This window comes from Rhinolophus ferrumequinum, assembly GCF_004115265.2.
Source record: "Rhinolophus ferrumequinum isolate MPI-CBG mRhiFer1 chromosome 15 unlocalized genomic scaffold, mRhiFer1_v1.p scaffold_54_arrow_ctg1_1, whole genome shotgun sequence".
Lineage (NCBI taxonomy): Eukaryota > Metazoa > Chordata > Mammalia > Chiroptera > Rhinolophidae > Rhinolophus > Rhinolophus ferrumequinum.
Window position 1 is genome coordinate 516,407 of NW_022680357.1, and position 17,423 is coordinate 533,829.

The 17,423-nt window shown below is 52.1% G+C and overlaps 2 protein-coding genes across 3 annotated transcripts; both read right to left on the reverse strand.

Moving 5' to 3' along the window:
- Position 1: 1 nt before the first annotated feature.
- PHKG2 (phosphorylase kinase catalytic subunit gamma 2) lies at positions 2-10,092 on the reverse strand. 2 transcript variants are annotated; one of them, XM_033101824.1, is made up of 10 exons: positions 9,956-10,092; positions 9,517-9,629; positions 4,306-4,481; positions 4,067-4,121; positions 2,976-3,041; positions 2,715-2,878; positions 1,047-1,137; positions 820-973; positions 626-751; positions 2-537 (listed from the first exon to the last, which is right to left on the reverse strand). In XM_033101824.1, the coding sequence occupies exons 2-10, from the start codon at positions 9,609-9,611 to the stop codon at positions 244-246; spliced, it is 1,221 nt and encodes a 406-aa protein (XP_032957715.1). In that variant the 5' UTR covers positions 9,612-9,629; positions 9,956-10,092; the 3' UTR covers positions 2-243. The 2 variants fall into 2 exon arrangements, with proteins under 2 accessions (XP_032957715.1, XP_032957717.1); XM_033101826.1 differs by lacking the exon at positions 4,306-4,481.
- A 3,831-nt stretch (positions 10,093-13,923) lies between these two features.
- TMEM265 (transmembrane protein 265) lies at positions 13,924-17,338 on the reverse strand. The gene is made up of 3 exons (XM_033101835.1): positions 16,801-17,338; positions 15,637-15,804; positions 13,924-14,422 (listed from the first exon to the last, which is right to left on the reverse strand). Exons 2-3 carry the CDS (start codon positions 15,799-15,801, stop codon positions 14,261-14,263), a joined length of 327 nt encoding a protein of 108 aa, XP_032957726.1. The 5' UTR covers positions 15,802-15,804; positions 16,801-17,338; the 3' UTR covers positions 13,924-14,260.
- Between the last annotated feature and the right edge of the window lie 85 nt (positions 17,339-17,423).

The following is a 17,423-nucleotide window of genomic DNA, read 5'->3' on the forward strand; positions in this document are numbered from 1 at the left end:
CTCCCGGGCGTGTAACAGCTTTTATTGCATACGCAGCACTAAGACGACCAGGCGTGGCGTGCTGAGTGGCTCCCTTCCACCCCAGCTCTGATCGCGAAGCCCTGGCGAGCGGGGGTGGGGTACCGGGTTGGTCATTATGACAATATGGTCGGTGGCGGGCATGGCCAGAGCCCACAGTGGGCGGAATGATACAAATCCTGCTCCTGGCGAGTCCTGCTTCCGGGATCCCCCAGGCCTGAGGCGCTAGCCCAGCACCAGCAGGGCCTCCTCCTCGGGGATGGCGGCTGAGTCCCCCTCCTCTTCAGGGCCCATGCTGGGGAACGGCCCAGGGGGCCGGTGCTGGAAGAGGGCTGCCCGGTTCTGCTGCTCGCCCTTCTTCACCCAGTGCCCGTAGAGCCGGAAGGCACAGCTGTCGATCAGGCGCCGCACTGGCCGCAGCGCGTAGGGATCCCTCACCAGCGCGCTCCTGGTCAGCGGCCGAGCCCGGTGGGAGCTTACGGCCACGCGCCCGGCCGCCAGCACTGTCCACACGGCCACCTGGGAGGGGACAGCGCGCTGTAGGGCAGCACCCGCCACGGGACACAGGTGACGGGGCAGCAGCGCGGCCCCGGGCTCTCGGACCTACCCGGAAGCGCTGCCGGGGGCTGAGGCTCCAGGGCTGGCTGCCTTCGCAGCGCTCGAAGAAGGGGTGCCGCAGGGCTTGCTCGGCCGTCAGGCGCCCCGCGGGATCCACGTGCAGCAGCCTCGAGATCTGGGGGGATGCCAGGGCGTGAGCGGCAGCCCGCGGGCCTCCGCCCCCACCCCGAGGCGCCAGCTCACCAGGTCCTTGACGGTGTCGGAACGGTCGTCCCACTCGGGGGAGCCGAACTGGTAGCGGCCCTCCATGACCATGCGTAACATCAGAATCTGACGCCGGTGCCAGAAGGGCGGCGAGCCGGCCAGGAGCGTGAACAGGATCACCCCGCAGGCCCAGCTGGGAAAGACACACGGTCAGGCAGGACGCGGGGCTGAAGCACGCACAGGAGGGCGGGGGCACCACAACTCACAGGTCGACCTCCTTGCCGTAGCCCGGGTGCGTTTCATCCATGGAGCATTTAAGGATCTCTGGCGCTAGGTACCCTGGGGTCCCACACAGCTCTGGGGAGAGAGGGCTGGGGTGGGTGGCATGTCACCAGCCCCCGCCGAGTCCCAGGACTAGACCCTGACCCTGCTGAACGCCTGCTTGGGAACAGCTGACTTTCCGCTGTGTTCCTCGCCTCCTCCAACCCTCTGGGCCAAGCCGACACCCCCGTCCTCACACAACACGCCACCACGTTTTCACATACATCACACACATGTATCTTCCCTGCATTCCTTCCTGCCCACGCCTACTCCTCCCAGAATTCACTCTGGTTAGCAGAGTAAGGGGAAGCCAGTGGGGGATGAGTGGGCATGTGGGATCCCCCTGAGCACACATGGGTGAGTCCCCATTCAGAGCCCTTCCCTGGCTCCCACTGCAGCCTCAGGATGAAAGCATCTCCTACAGCGGAGCCCCCACAACTCAATCCAAACCTGTACTGTCAGTTCCTTCTGCCACTTCAGGCACACTTCTCCCACCCCAGCGATTTCCAACAGCCCTGCGTGGCACACTGCCAGGAGATCTAACAGCCGAGACTGAAAATGACTATCCTAGGAATTCATTCTACACGAAGGATTTACCGCGTACCACATACCAAGGAGCACACTGGCCCTGGGGGAGTTAGGTGTGCCCTCACCAAACTCACGTCTACCAGGAAGCAAATAAGAAACAACAGCGGAAGACGTGTGCCAGGAACCGGGCAAAGAACAGAACTCAGGGGATCTGAGCTGACCTAGAGCTTTTAAGGGAAACCTGAATTTCCCAAGCCCAGGGAGAGGACAGAGGAGGGAGGCAATGTGATTCCAGAACGGGGACGCTAGTCTGTGGGAGCCTAGAGGGAAACATCACAGCTGAAAAGCATGAGCTCTGGAGTCAGACTGCCCGAGTTCAAGTCCCAGCCCCGTGACCTTGGCCAGTCACCATACACCTATGAAATGGGGACACCAATACCATCGATTTCAAAGAGCTGCTGAGAGGATCTAGAAAACTAAGCCATATAGACAAGATGCAGTGTGGGGCCTCGCTCACACTAAGTGGCCAGTAAATGTCGGCGAGGGGAAGTCCAGTGCCAAGCCGGTGAGCGAGAGAAGGCAGCACAGTTAACACTTGGAGGGCTCCTGCAGTTGAACTTTCCTTCCCCATTTGCACCAGAAATATTTCCCTCACGAAAAAATACTAACATGGGTTGAGCCTACATCCCAGCTTCCCAGGTGAGCAGTGCCCTCTGTCTCCGCCAGACCCCGAAACTGCAGCTCACCCCCCGAAACCCTGCTATATGCCTCTCCCTTTCTTCCCTCCTGGGACAGACCCAGCCTCCCAAGAACCAGCTCCGGAGCCTCTGCTCGGTGGGTCCCTCCAGCTAAATCAGGAGCTCGTTCCTCCTGGCGTCCTCCTGCGTGGCCTCTAGCCCCTTTGTGTGCCTCTTACCTGTTTACCCATCTGTCTCCATCGTCCCTGGGGAAAGACACCCACTCTGCGCTGCACATCAGGCTTTGTCCCCAGAGGACACGAGCCCCGTGCTCAGCGACTCCCCTCCTCAGTACACAGGACTCAGGGCTCAGACGCAGCCACCAGCCTCAGGCCCAGGTCCCCTCACCTCGGAGCTTCTCGCCAGGTTCCAAGTGGCAGGAGAACCCAAAGTCTGAAAGTCGGATCTGCATATTGTCATCTAGGAGAATATTCTCGGGCTTCAGGTCTCGGTGCACAATGTTGTTGGCGTGAAGAAAGCTCACTGCTTCCAGCAGAGACCTCATGATGGACCTGGGGTAGGGGCAGGTGGGGGGCGCAGTCTCCTCTGCTTGTCCCCGCCCCGCCCCCCACTCCTGCTCACCCCAGGGGCTGCAGGCTCAGTCATTACCTGGTTTCCTTTTCGGAGAGGGCCACCTTCTCTGTGAGGTAGTCAAACAGCTCTCCCTTCCGCATCCTGAGGGATGGAATGGTTGGTTGGCAGGTGGGGGCCCCTCACAGTGGGGGCTGAGAAATAAGCTGGTGCCCACAGAAAACACTGTAGAGGACAAACTAGAGGGTCTGAGACAGCACCCCAAAATGAGCTGTGTGCTGGGCAGCGTGGCCTGGTGGGCTGGCAGCGGAACCAGGCGCTGTGCCATTAGGGGGGCTATTTGGGTAAGAATAAGTGCCTTCCTGTGCCAATAACTTACAAGAGATCCTTGTTTTCTGACGTTCAAGAAGGGCCTTTTAAAGTGGATCTATTTATACCACTGACCAAAATTTCAGTTAATGGTGGCAAAAACGTTGAATAGGACTTTATTTTGAGTTTTACTTATTTTGTCTTCTCTTTAAAAATGGAGGTTATAATTGCAACTCTGCGTCAAACCTTGAAATATGACAAACACATCAAGTATTGTTTTGGACAGTTACCACTGATCTGCAAAGTTGCATGACGGTAAAACAGACGCTTCCTACCTGCCCTTGGATTTCTGCGGAGGGCCATTTCTGTATGAAGACCTTGTGAATTTTTTCCAAGGGCCTCTCTTTAATATTTGGTATTCAAACCATTCCCCTTTGAAGTGCCTTTGCAACTGGTTTGCATTCTATTGTGTGACATCTGACAGTCAGATTCAGACTGACCAGAAAAAGCACTGACAGGCAGAGACAGACACCAGTAGAAGGTGTTAAACAATGAGGTTGGTGAGTGAGAGTCTGGTTCACACGTGGTCAGCTCCCGGGCAGACACCCCTCTTACACCCGCGCACCTTTAACCATGGAGGGCTGGGACAGTGGCCCTTGGGTCCTGAGGACTCTTTGTACTTCACTGATTGGACCTGAACTTGCCTCAATCCGGGCACCGAGGCCAGGGGGTGGCGGGCAGGCCCTGGCTGGAGCAGAGGAGGGTTGGCAGGTGGGTCTCGGCCCGCCCACTGCACTGTAAGGCTGGGCCATGCATGGAGGTGAGGACGAGGCTTCTGAGACGGGGCCGGGAATACTCACAGGTCAAACACGAGGAACATGAAACTAGAAGACTCGTAGGAATCGATGAGCGTGACTGCGGAAAGAGGCAGAAGGGCAGAGACAAGAGATGGAAAGTGACCGTGTGCTTCAAGGGGCTTCCACCCTCAGGGAGCAGCGGCTGTTACTGGGGAGGAAGGAGAACCACAGGAGGCAGCGGGGACCCAAAGGCTGGCCACGCCGAGGGGGGGTGCGGGGGGCGGCGGGGAAGGTGGCCTCACTGATGTGGGGGTGGCCAGCGACCTGGCGAAGGATGTGCGTCTCCCGCCGCGTGGCTTCCCGCACCTCCTCCAGCTGCTCAGGACTCAGCCGCTCGGTTGTCACCTCCATGATCTTCACGGCAAACTCATGGCCAGTGGCTCGGTGAACGCATCGCCGGACCACAGAGCTCACTCCTCTGCCAGAGCCAGAGAGCGCGGTCAGGGCTCCTGCTCTCCTTGCCCCATGAGAGTGCAGAGTCCACCCACGCAGCACCGGACGAATGACCCCTCTGGTCATGGCGGCCTCCCGAGCAGCTCCTCCTGGCCTACGCAGCTTCACAGTAGCCTGAGCAAGCCACCTGGGCACCAGCACGGGGTGACACAGAGCCCCCGAGAAGGCAGGCAGGGTCCTAGACTCAATCTGCCCAGGGCTGATCCTAGGCAAGGCTGTTCCACACTGAGTCCCAGAAGCTGCTCCCTGCTCTGAAACCCACAAGGAGAAAGTGGCAGGAAACGATCTAAGGCTCCCTCCCAATTTGACCCCCACTTCCCTGATTAACCCAAAGTCCCAAACCCCAAACCTCCCCTACATGAATGACCTCAAGTGTAGGAGGCTCCAAATAAATACGGAGCCACTGACTAGAAGACCAAAGCTGAGACTTAGGAGACCTGGGTTTAGGCCCCAACTTGCCATTAATTAACCGCTTGGTGACCCACTGACATAATAAGCCTCTGGGGTTCCACTTCGCCAGCTCTGAAATGCAACCAACAGCATCTTGGAGGGATGCCGAGAAGGCATTCGTGAGGCAGAGCCAGGAAAGCCCACCTGGCTTGTAAAGACGAAGTCCCAGATAGGCGTTTCCTTGCTTGGGCCGTGTCACCAACGCCCTACGAGCCTACACACTCCTCAGGCGAAGGCGCAGATCTCTGCACCATCTGGGCTCACACCCCATTTCCTCCCGGGTCTCTGGCTGCCATTCACGGCCCTGCTGCTGTGCGCTGTGGCCTCCTGCTCTTACATAACCCTGCTTGCAATGCCTGTCACCACATCCGGTTCACTCAAGGGATGCAACTTATTGACCCTCTGGCCAAATGCAGACCACAGATCTGTTATATTTCGGTCAGTGCGATGTTCTGCACAAATCTGCATCCATAGCTCTCAGGCGGGACAAGACCCCTCCAGCTGCCACATGCTCACCACTTCCTACTGTCTTACAGCTACTTCAGTTTAATTGACTCCCCAACCACCGAGAGCATCTGAGTCGGAGGCCCTCGTTGAATTATTGCTTATCTTTTAATGAACCTGAGAAACTGCTGAAAGCTGGAGACCTCGGCCACATACACACAACATCTGTTACCATTCCAGGGGATTCAAAGACCACGGGAAGCCATCCAGCTACGAATCCCTGCTACCTCACCAATTCTTTGGGAATTCTCCAGCAGGAAGGGCCCCAACGGTGTTTCATCCGTAAGAGCACTCACTCTCACTCACTCTTTCTGCTATGGAGCATGGCCACCTGGGTGGGCAAGCCAGGTCTTCAGACTCAGAGTCCAAACTCTTTTTACTGATAACACACCAGTGCCTTGTGCTCTGCCACCCTCCGTCCCCTTAATGTGAAGACTCCCCCAGGACCCCGTCCTTGGGCCTGTTCTCAGGCCATACACACCCTCCCTCAGTAATCTTATCCACTTCCATGACCTCAGCCTTCATGCCCAGATGTCTCCCTGGAGGGTCAGGCCAACACATCTTAACTGAAGATGGCTTCCCCAGGGTCCTAGAGACATCTCACATCCACTGTGACCCCTGAACACCTCATCTTCCCCCGAAACTAGAATAGCTCCTTCATCCACATTCCTGGGCTCAATCACTGACAATGCTATTCAGTCAGACTCCCAAACTAGAAACCCTGCAGCCATCGCTGGCTTCTCCCTCTGCTTCACAAGCTACCACACCCGACCAGGCCTGTCCATTCTGTGGCTCTCTCAAATCCGTTCCCCATCCCACAACCACAACAGCTTCCCTACTGCTCTTCCTGCGGCCAGACTCAGCCCGTGCTCCCCATCTGCCACACTCCTTCTAGAATTAGCTGCTTAAAACAGTGCCAATCATGTCATTCACTGCGTAAGAACTTTCCAGCTTAAATTCTGCGAGGTTCTAAGTGTTCCCTCATCCCTCTGCAGGACACCGAGAGCCCTCTTTTTAAATGATACCTAATACTTTCAACCGTGTAGTTGTGGAATGCACTCAAAAGTCTTGTCCTTTCTCTGCACTGCCTCCCTACTACCTACAAGATAAAAATCAAATCCAGCTCCTTCACCTGTCATTCAAGGTCTTCACCAAATGGTCTCAGTGTCTTTTCAGCCTCGTCTCTGGCTATCACCCTGCTATTCCACCTTTGTTTCAGTGACTTAGAACTTATCACCAATTTCTAGAATGTGCCAAGCTCTTTTAAAGCTCCCGGCCTTTATACATGAAGAAACTGGTACTCTGGGAAAAGTAATTTAGGGAGAGTGTGCAGGTAGTTTACTGTGCAGAAAACAAAAAAACAGAAAAGGTAGAGGAGACAAAGGACGATGCTAATCTTTGAACGAGATGACAAGGCTCCTATCCTCTGTTCTGCCTTTTCCCAAACTGGGCTTTCTGTGCCCGTTGGCAGGGGAACCACTGTACTTCCCTACGGGTTTTTCCTCGCCTCCAGGAACCCTCCCTTCCCTGGTACAGAAACCCGGGCGACCTCCATCCAGTCCCAGGGGCTTCAAATATCAACGATGCATAAAAGACTCCGGCTACACCGTCCTGAGCCTTCACTTCTCTCCAGAATTCCTCGTTCCATTGGCCTTTTGACGTCTCCATGTGGTGTCTAAAACAAATCTAATGGACACACTCCACTCCGCTTTCCTGGGCCCAGTAGCATATGTTGTAGCAGACCATGCCAACCTTCCAGAAGCCCATTCTTCCTGTGGTCCTTTCTGACTCACAGACAGCATCGCCTTAGCCTCCCTTGCTGTTTCCTCCTCCTCCATCCCCCTCAGGATGATTCTGTCTACGTTCTGTTGCCAACTGCAGCCTATGCGGAGGCCTCCCAAATTGATAGCTCTAGCCAAACTCTCTCCTTGAGTTCCAGACTCACAGGCCCACAGTGCATCTCAAACTTGACATTTCCAAACTGAACTCTGGGCTCGCTTGCTCGCCCCTCCCTACAGTACGATCCCCCATTGGCAGGGGAACCACTGTTCTTCCCTACGGGTTTTTCCTCGCCTCCAGGAACCCTCCCTTCCCTGGTAGAGGGTTCTCAGTCTTCTCCATTTCAGTCAACGGTACACCAAGTGCTCGACTCCAAACCTTAGAACTTATTCTTGTTTTCTTCCCCTTCCCTCATGGTTCATATCCAATCCTTCGGGAAACTGTATCAAGTCTTCTTCAAACCACCACCTAAATCTATCCACTTTTCTCTATCTCTGCCACCACCACTCCAGTCTTCAACCATCACTGTCACTTGTCTCGATGAATCAGTAGCTTCCGAACTGGTCTCTGTGCTTCCATGCTTGCCCGCTCCTACCCATTCTCTACATAAGAGCCAGAAGGTTCTCTTTTAACTGTAATAACACATCTATATTGAGCACTTTACCATGTGCCAGGAAGTGTGCTAAGAGTATCATGTTAACTCTTTCCATCCTGACCACAACCTCCCAAAGTAGGATCTATTTTTATTCCCAATGACAATGGAGAAACCGGGGCATGGAAAGGTTAAGTTCCTAGCCTACAAATCACAGAAACAGATCATGTCACTACTTTGCTTGAAATGACCACTTTCACTTAAATGAAATTTAAATTCCTATCGTGGCCTAAGGCCTTATATAACCTAACCTCTACTTACCTCTCCAATTTAATTTCCTCCTTCTTTTCCCACTTCTAGCCACTGTGCTCTTTCAATCCTGAATAGGCCTTTCCTACCTGAGCCTTATACATTTGCTGTCCCCACTGCCCGGAACATACAGGGTCTGACAATTAAGTTCGTGAACTTGTGGCAACGATGCTAACTTTTTTTGATATCAGAGGGATTATTCATTATGAATTTGTGCCAATTGGGCAAACAGTTAACCAAGTTTACTATTTGGAAGTGCTGAAAAGGTTGCGTGAAGAAGTTAGATGACCTGAACTTTTCGCCAACAATTCATGGCTCTTGCATCACAACCATGCACCAGCTCACACAGCACTGTTCGTGAGGGAGTTTTTAGCCAGTAAACAAATAACTGTATCAGAACACCCTCCCTACTCACCTGATCTGGCCCCCAATGACTTCTTTCTTTACCTGAAGGTAAAGGAAATATTGAAAGGAAGATTTTTTGATGACACTCAGGACATCAAGGGTAATACGACGACAGCTCTGATGGCCATTCCAGAAAAAGAGTTCCAAAATGGCTTTGAAGGGTGGACTAGGCTCAGGCATCTGTGTATAGCTTCCCAAGGGGAGCACTTTGGGGGTGACCCTAGTGATATTCAGCCATGAGGTGTGTAGCACTGTTTCTAGGATGAGTTCACGAACTTAACTGTCCCACCTCGTATCCTGCCTCAGTTCATGCTCTGTTCATTCACATCCTTCAGGTCTCAGCTGCATTAGTTACTCATTCTGTCCCTGTTCATTTTCTCCATAGCGCTTACGTTGACCTTTATCTTGTTTTCGTGTTTAGCGCCTCTCTATCACTAGAACATAATTTCCAGGAGAACAGAAACCTTGGGGGTCTTGTATCCCCCAGTGTCTAGCACCGTTCACCCAGCGTACTGCATGTGCTCAGGAAACCTTTGATGAATAAACGTACCTGCCACTACAGGCCTTCCTTTTTCTCTGCAGGCTGAATTCCTCCTCTGGGTCTCACCTCTTCTGGGAAGCTGTGGTTTTCTGAGACCCGCCCCTCCCATAAGCACTTTCTACACAGCCTGGTACTTTTTGATATTCGTGGGTCTCTTTCAGTCACCTCACTTGGAGTACTTCCAGGGCATAAGCATCTCTTCTACCCAACTCCTGTTTAGCTTTGTCTGGCACAGGGCAGGTACTTAACTACGTTTGTAGAGCACGTCAATGAACGAACTTGTGAAAAAACGGGGGTTGACCCAGAATAAGAATCTATGGTCCAAATGTTCCCCCACTAACCGCTGACCTTTACCACTTAGCACTATCCTGTCTGGGACCCAACGTCTCCGGACCTCCGTTTCCCTGGTCGTGGCCTCACCTGCCAATGACGTCCTTAGGATCGTACTTCTGGTAAAACTCCTTGGCCGCGGCCCAGTCGGGCAGCTCATCCTCCGGTCCCACGTCCAGCGTCATTCTGCAGGAGGTGGGGGCCTGTGTGGAGGAAACGGAGGACACTGAGGGCAGGGAGGCCCACAGGCTCTGAAAGGACGCACATCGCGACTCGCGGAGACACAGGCCTTGGCCTTGCGGCTGAGGCGCCAGTGTCCTGGGGGGTGGGGACGGGGTGGGGGAAGGATCGGGACTGGGGAGACCCCGCGAAAGGGCCTAGGGAGTCGGAGGGGAAGCAGGGCAGGGCGGGGGAGGGAAAGGGAAAAGGCGTGGAGAACGGGGAAGGGGGACACCGGCAGGTGGCTGTTGCTGCGCAAGCGCACTTGGGCGAGTGCTGGGAGACGGCGCGGGGTCTCGCGCAGACTCACCCGCGGAGACGGGGAGAGAAGCCAGGGTCCACGCAAAACCGCTCGGTCTCGGGGTTCTCCTGCAGGTCCTCACCTTACCCCGAGGCGGGGCCGGCAGCGACCTCAGGGCCCGCCCCCATCCTGTCCGCCAATAGCCTGCGCCGCCGGAAGACTGAGGTTGAGAAACCCTTCCGATTGGAAACTGGTGGCCCAATAGGAAGCCGAGAGTCCCTAGGCTGGCGCGGGCGTCGGAACTCCGAGTTACCGCAGGCTTCGACGCTGGGGCGTGGCTTCAAATGTGGCCAATCAGCACACGGCATCTGTTGGGGACAGCAGAGGGCGGAACTTGTTGACCAGTGTGGTTGGACGCCTGGAACGGGATCCGGAAGTTGTTTACTGGGAAGCGTGACCTCTGTGCTGCCGGCTTGGGGGACTCGCTGCGCCTCTGATTCCCCGGCGTGGGCACGACCCGCTGTCTCCTCCTAGTATCCCTATCTGAATTCCGCTCTGTATTAGCCGCCAGGTCCAAAGCGCCTGCCTTGAGGGGCCGACTCCAGCCGTTCAAAGGCTCGGAGCGCACAGCTTGGACCCCAACTTAGCCTCTTGGTGCGGACTTGGACTTGCCACGGTCCATCAGCCAGAAGACGAAGCCTCGTCCTGTGGCTGCTCCAACTCCTTGAATACCTCCAGAGCCCCAGTGCTCACCATCGGGAGTCATACCTTTTCCCAAACTTCCACCCCCCACCCCAAAAGGCTTGGGCTTATTACACACTGTTCTAAGTCCACCAGGTTGGGAGATTCTGCCAGGACAGACTTGCTTCATAAGCTTCTCAGTGCCGAGCTCAACCCTGGCATCCACTTACTCACTCAACAAATATTTGTTGAGCGTCTAAGCGCTAGACTAACAGCAATGAGAAAAAAAAAGTCCCTACCCTTGTGGAAGTTATGTTCCAGCGAAAGAGGCACAGAATGAATTCACTTCATCTTCTAACAACTATCTTAGAACTGTTACTTTGGGAATCGCAACCATGTAAGAAGTGAAAAATCCCAAGTTAATTTTTAATGGATTACTTTGACTTTATACCACCAATCTAAAGACAAAATAATTGCCAAGAAAATCTTGAACTTTACTTAGTAGGCTTGTTATTTGGTAGTATAATGGGATAATAATTTTGAAATTGATGAAGTGAATAAACATACTGATGTAGTTGGCAGCCAAGATTCTTACTGTGGGAATATGGTATTTGGAATGGGGAAAGGAAAATCTCACGAATGATTTAAATTGGAGGTGTGAGTTTTAAAAGATTTAAAACATAAAATTATAGTCTACCGTGTTTTCCCAAAAATAAGACCTAGCCGGACCATCAGCTCTAATGTGTCTTTTGGAACAAAAATTAATATAAGACCTGGTCTTATATAAGACCCGGTCTTAGTAAAATAAGACCGGGTCTCATATTAATTTTTGCTCCAAAAGACACATTAAAGCTGATGGTCCGGCTAGGTCTTATTTTCAGGGAAACAGGGTGGCTCTAACCTCTGAAAGGGCCTACCTAGAAGCAATAACATCTCAGTAGAATGAGCACAGCCAGTGTCTAGATACTGATTTCAAGGTAACAGTCCCCATAAAAGGAACCAGGGCCTATTGGGAGAAATGGCCCATTCCCAGGCCGGAGCAGAGAAAGCACAAGATGAGCCTGGAATAATTTGTGCCAGAAAGTAAGTGAAGAAAGGTGGGGACTTATCAGAAGGACACAAGAAGGGGTTTCCACTGGCCAAAATCAGGGAAAAAATAATGAGACTGAGAGGGCCATGAGGGAACCTTCTGATCTGCCAGAAATGTTCTGTTTACCCAGGTGGTGTTCACATACAAACATTCAGCACGATGCACACTTAAGATCTGTGCACTCTATGTAAATTACGCCTCAAGAAAACATTTTAAGGAGGATAATCACAGTAAGGCATGGAACAAATTGAACTAAAGAACAAAATGAGACCAGACGGACACGAAAAATTGTAAATAAGTAATGGAGAAAACACGTTATTTGTAAAATGCCAACTAATAAATGTAGAAAGAATGAAACTTAAAACATCAACATTTTTGTAAGCCTTATAATTGACTTGGGCAAACCGGGCATTAAAATTGTTGGTGAAAATTTGCTGGGGAACAGGATATTTATACAGATGACTTTTTAATTACAAAAGGAAAAAAAGTATCTTAACCTTGCAGAAATCTGACAGACATTACATTCACCAAGTTGTCAGTGTTATGTCACTACCATTGGGGGCAAATTGACACCATATGCCTCTTGATGTGATGTACTGAGGACACACCTTACGTAGCATTTCTAACCTGAATCCAGTCATAGGAGCCCAAATTCTACAAAGCAGCCTGCTCTCAAACATGTCATGAAAGACAAAAAAAGAAAAGATGAGGACCTACTAAAAACTGAAGGAGACCAAAGAGAAATGACAACTAAATGCAATGAGTATTCCCACACATATCTTAAAGCAGAGAAGAAAATGCTATAAAGGACGTTATTGGGACAACTGGCAAATTTGAATATGGACTCTGTATTAGAAGACATACATTGTATTGATGTTAACATCTCTGAATTAAATCAGTTTGGGGGAATGGGATATTTTTTTGTAGTAAACTGAAGTTACTAATTCATCAAATATTACCTTTAAAAAAGTTTCTGTAAAAAACCTCTCTAGACTGTTATGCTGATGACCGTGCAGCACCTCACACCACCTGGATGAGAATCTCTAGAGGTAAAGCCCAGTACGTTCTAAGACTCCCCTGGCAGTTCCACTATTGAAGCCATGGCTGAGAACCACTGCCCTATGTATGGCTTCTACCCATTGTTGTAATTCTAAACTCCAGGACCAACAATGGATTCTCTCCACTTTTCCTTCCTGGAACACTTTGAAATACTGAAGACACCCTCATGGGCCTTTCCTTCCCCTTTCATCTTGTCTCTTCAGGGTGCAATCTCTCTCATTCCTCTAGACACTGTGCTGGCCTCTGAATTATGGTGAAATAAGCTCAAAATTCCATTCCCAGGGCACACGTACTCCAAGAGACATATACAAGAAGGTCAGCATGACTCATAACATCCCCAAACTGGAAACATCCCCCAAATCCACCCACATAAAATGGATAAATGGCAATATATTCATAGAATGGAATGCAACACAGTAATGAAAACTAGAGCTATACAAAAATTGATTCATCTCAGTGTTAAGTTAAAGAAGCCAGACATAAAAAAAATACCTATGAATCAATTTATATAATGTGCAAACGCAGGCAAAACACAGTCAGAATGGTAGGTACCTGTGGGGAGAAAGGAAGGAGCAGTGATTAGGAGGCGGCTTTAGAGCGCCTGCCATGCTCAATGTTTTGACTAACTGCTTTTTCAGACGTTTGCTTTGTGTTAACTTACTGAGCTATGGATTTGCCTTGGATGTTTTCCTGTATGTGGGACATACCTCACTTTAAAAATGTTTACAATATGATCCCGAGATCCAGGATAAAGGCCATGAAAATTCTTTATAATCATAGAAGTCTCCCTATCCAGGGAGATGGGTGCTGTATCCAACCCTTTCACTCCTCTCTCAACTCTGGAACCAAACAGCCTGGATTCAGTCCCAGGGCTGCCTGCCCCTTACTAGCTGTGTGACCTCAGGGAATCGTGCTTGTTTCCTCAACCACAAAATGAGTGTGAGGGCTGAAGGGGTTAAGAAACATGAATAGTTAGAACACGGCCTGGAAGGCAGCAAGCACTCGATCAAGTAGCTGCAGCTGCTCCTCTTACTCTCTGGCCTGAGGGTCTCTGTTCATGTTAAGGGAGAAACTGGGGTCTTTTCAAGAAGAGAAGCTTCTAGAAGGTTTCCTTCTCATGGAGCAGCCAGGTAAGGGGAGACGCAGACTTCGGTCCCCAGTCAGATGTCCAGGCTGTCTCTCACCAAGGTCTCAGGGGAAGCTGGGGAAGAACAATTAGACGGAACGGTGTTTCACCACTAAAAAAGGATTTTATTACAAAACAAATTCTAATAAAATCAGGCCTGGTCTTACACCCCACCTCTGGGTAGAGGCCCCTAGGAGGGGGTGAGTTGGGGGAACAGGGAACGGTGGGCACTGAAAGAACAGAGCAGGCTGACGTCGTCAGTCTCGGCTGCTGCCTCCTCTCATAAAGGGCCAGAAAGAAGAGCTCATCAATGCCCTTTGAGGAGACACCGTCTTTCCAGCCAGGAAGGACCACTGTGGCACCGGACCCTAGCCATGCTGCACTGCGGGATTCAGGTCTCAGCAGAGGCCACCCAGGGTCACTCAGCCTGCGCGATGGCGTAAGAGAGCAGCCACAGAAGCAGGGGACCCAGGAAGAGGACAGCGAACCAGACGGCAAAGCTGGCCAGGATGAACCTCTGGGCCCGGGCCGCCCAGTGCACGGCCTCCTCCAACCGGCCTGCCTTGCGCCGCTCTTCCGCCTGTGGGGGCAGGGGTCCTGTTAGCTTCTTCCCCGTTCTGTCCCCAAGTGCCTGATGCCCCACTCTAACCCTCCACCTCGTCCTGGCTTAAAACCACACACCCCCCAAATCCTCCACCTCCAGCTCCACATGCTATTCATCAAGCCTCATCTGCCAGGTGAGTTGTCCTCCCTGCTCTGCCTACTTTTCAGCATGGCCACTGTTAGCTCCTAAGATGACACATGGAAAAGAACTCTTCAATCCTGTTATTCCCTGGCCTCTGCTACTCATCCCAGATTCACCCCAAACTTGGAATTCTTGGCAAGAAACAGCGAGCTATCTTGGAGTATTTTACTCAGGTCCAAACAACAGCTCAATCTGCGCAGGGGCTTCATCTTCATTACTGAGGATTTTTTTTGTGATTTTGTCCGAAGGAAACCCAGAAATTCGTACGATGCTAGGAATAGCTCAATCGGTCAACTACAACTAGTGTTGAGAAAACTATTTGTTAGCCTGTAGTCTTTCAAAAGGTACATGGTGGGTTTGGAAGTAATGGAGCCTCTGTCCGTCTTCTGGACTCCCACAGCCTGCTCTCTTCACGGGCAGATACCTCCAGTCTTGCCCCTTCCCGCTCCTGCACCACGTCGGCCGTGAGAGGGGACCTTACTGAAATACACGTCTGACCGTGTCATTCTCCTCTGCAAAAACCCTTGAGTGGCTGGCTCCCCAGTCCTTTCCGGATGAAGCTGAACTCCGAAGCACAGCACGGGGGGGCCCTCGGGAATCTGGGTCCCCTGACTTCCTCTCTATTCCTCACTGGTCCAGTCATGCCGGATTCACCGTCCAGGCTTTTGTACACACGCTCACTTCCCCTGGAATGCCCTGTAGCCCTAACCCATTCATCCTTTAAGGGTCTTTTCCTGTGGCCTCCCAGGATGCCTTCGCTGTCACCTCCTCTACTGTCGCACAGATGGAATCACACACACAGACCCTCTCTGGCTCCCAGGATGCCCTGAGCTTCCTCTCTCTCAGTTCTGATGAGCTGCATTCCATTAGTGAGTATCCTTTTGCACAGCAATCTTCCATCAGACTGCAGGCCACAGGATGGCAGGACCGTGTCATGCTCTTACTCCTGGCACCAGGCCCAGTGCCAGGCCTGACAGATGCCAGGTAACTGCCTGCCTTCCCACCCCACCCCACCCCACCCCGGCTACCACAGGAACTGCATTCCTCACCTTGATGGCAAACACGAGGGCCACGACTCCCAGACAGGAGCAGCCACAGATAACGCTGGTGGCCGCCAAGCAGCGGAGGTGGCGCCAGCAGCAGTGGGTGGGGGCCGCAGGAGCCGCTTCCGTGGTGCTCACCAGGACCTCGCCGGCCTTCTCCTCATCCTCCATCACCTGTGGGCGACAGTCATGGTACTTTTAAGCCCAACAACTGCCCATGGCCTGGCTCGCTCAGACTCCACTCCTCTGATCACGTTCTTGTGGCCAAGCCAAACCCTCAGGAATGCCGCCTTATTGTAAGGGGAATTCCTCAAGTGACTCAGACCAAGAGAGGAAATCTTAGGTCTTCGGCTTAAGGTTCAGGGTCTCCAAAGGCAAGCCAGTATGAGCACGGGGTTACCTGTATCACTCGCTGTTTTGACACATGGGGAGAAGCACAATAACAGGTGTTGAGAAGCAGGAGAAACAGAATCGCAACAGCTGCTGGGCATCTGAGACTGTCCCAGCCTGATTGTAAGCTGCGGGTCACAGGGCCCTAAACTTCCCTGGAATTCCTCCAACTGGCCTTGACACCGAGGGAGCAGAGAATGCACCCTAGGCCCTGTACCCTACTTCAAGCAAAGCAGCCACTTCATGTGCAAAGAAGTCGGAGAATGGGAGAAAGGAGGGAAAAGTACCCACCTATGCTCTCCGTATAGTGAGGAAACTGACCATCAGAGACCTCACCTCCCAAACTGGGGCCTTCTTTGCTAGGCTGATTCCCTGCCAGCTCCTCTTTCCATCTCAACCCACGCCACACGACATAATCAGATGAGTCCCAAGTCCGAATGACCTCATCACCCGCACAGAAACCCGCATAATGACCCTTTCCTTCATCATTTCTCAGCTCCCGTTTCAGGTTCTCTGAGCTCTGGCACCAAACTACCTCTCCACTGTGTCTCCAACGATTCCTATATCCTAGACAAAATGAAACCATGTGCAGTTCTCTGAACACAAGTATAGAAAGGGTGAAAAAGCAGCAGCAAGATAAGCCAAGAATGACATGTGCCACAGAGCTGCAGAAGCATGTAGAAGGGAAGAACCCAGAGGAGGTCAACACAGACAGGCATTGGGGGAGAGGGTCCAGGGAGCTGAGGTTGAGACAATGGACAAACGAACGGGGGCGCTTACCTGGCTCTACGCCTTGAGGGACTGGGAGTTTCGGCTTCTGCTCAGGTGTGACTTGGCGTGGGTAGAGATGGAGCTGACTCAGGGCTCCAAGCCCAGCCCAGGGGTGGGGCTGGGGGGCCAGCACCACCTGAAGAGCCCCAGCTCAGATGCAGGCGTGGCTGCCTCAAACCAGTTTGGCTAGATGGAGGAAAGCAAGGAGGGGAAGAGGATGGGAGCAACTGAAGGTGGCAAGGCCGGCCTTCTGTAAAAGGAGTGAACACACCTGAGCAAGAGATAAAGCAGGGAAAGTCTAAGGCATTGGAGAGCTGAGGGCGTGTTGGGAACAGATTAGTCTGTCAGAGGGACTGAAACTAAACCTTCAGCGAAAGACACCCTACCAGGTCAGATTCACCAAATCTCTTTTCCTAGGTGGAGATTTCTACCTCAAAGGTATATAATACAAGGTTAGAGATGAGGTACGAGGGTCTTGGCAAGAGCAAGAGAGAGAAGAAAAAGGATGCCCAGGTTCCCACCCAACCCTCCACCAGACCAGAAAATCAGAAGCCTCCTTACACGGATGCTCATACAGAAACTAAGTTTATTATTTTTTCTTCTTTAAAAAAAAAAAAAAAGAAAAAAAAGAA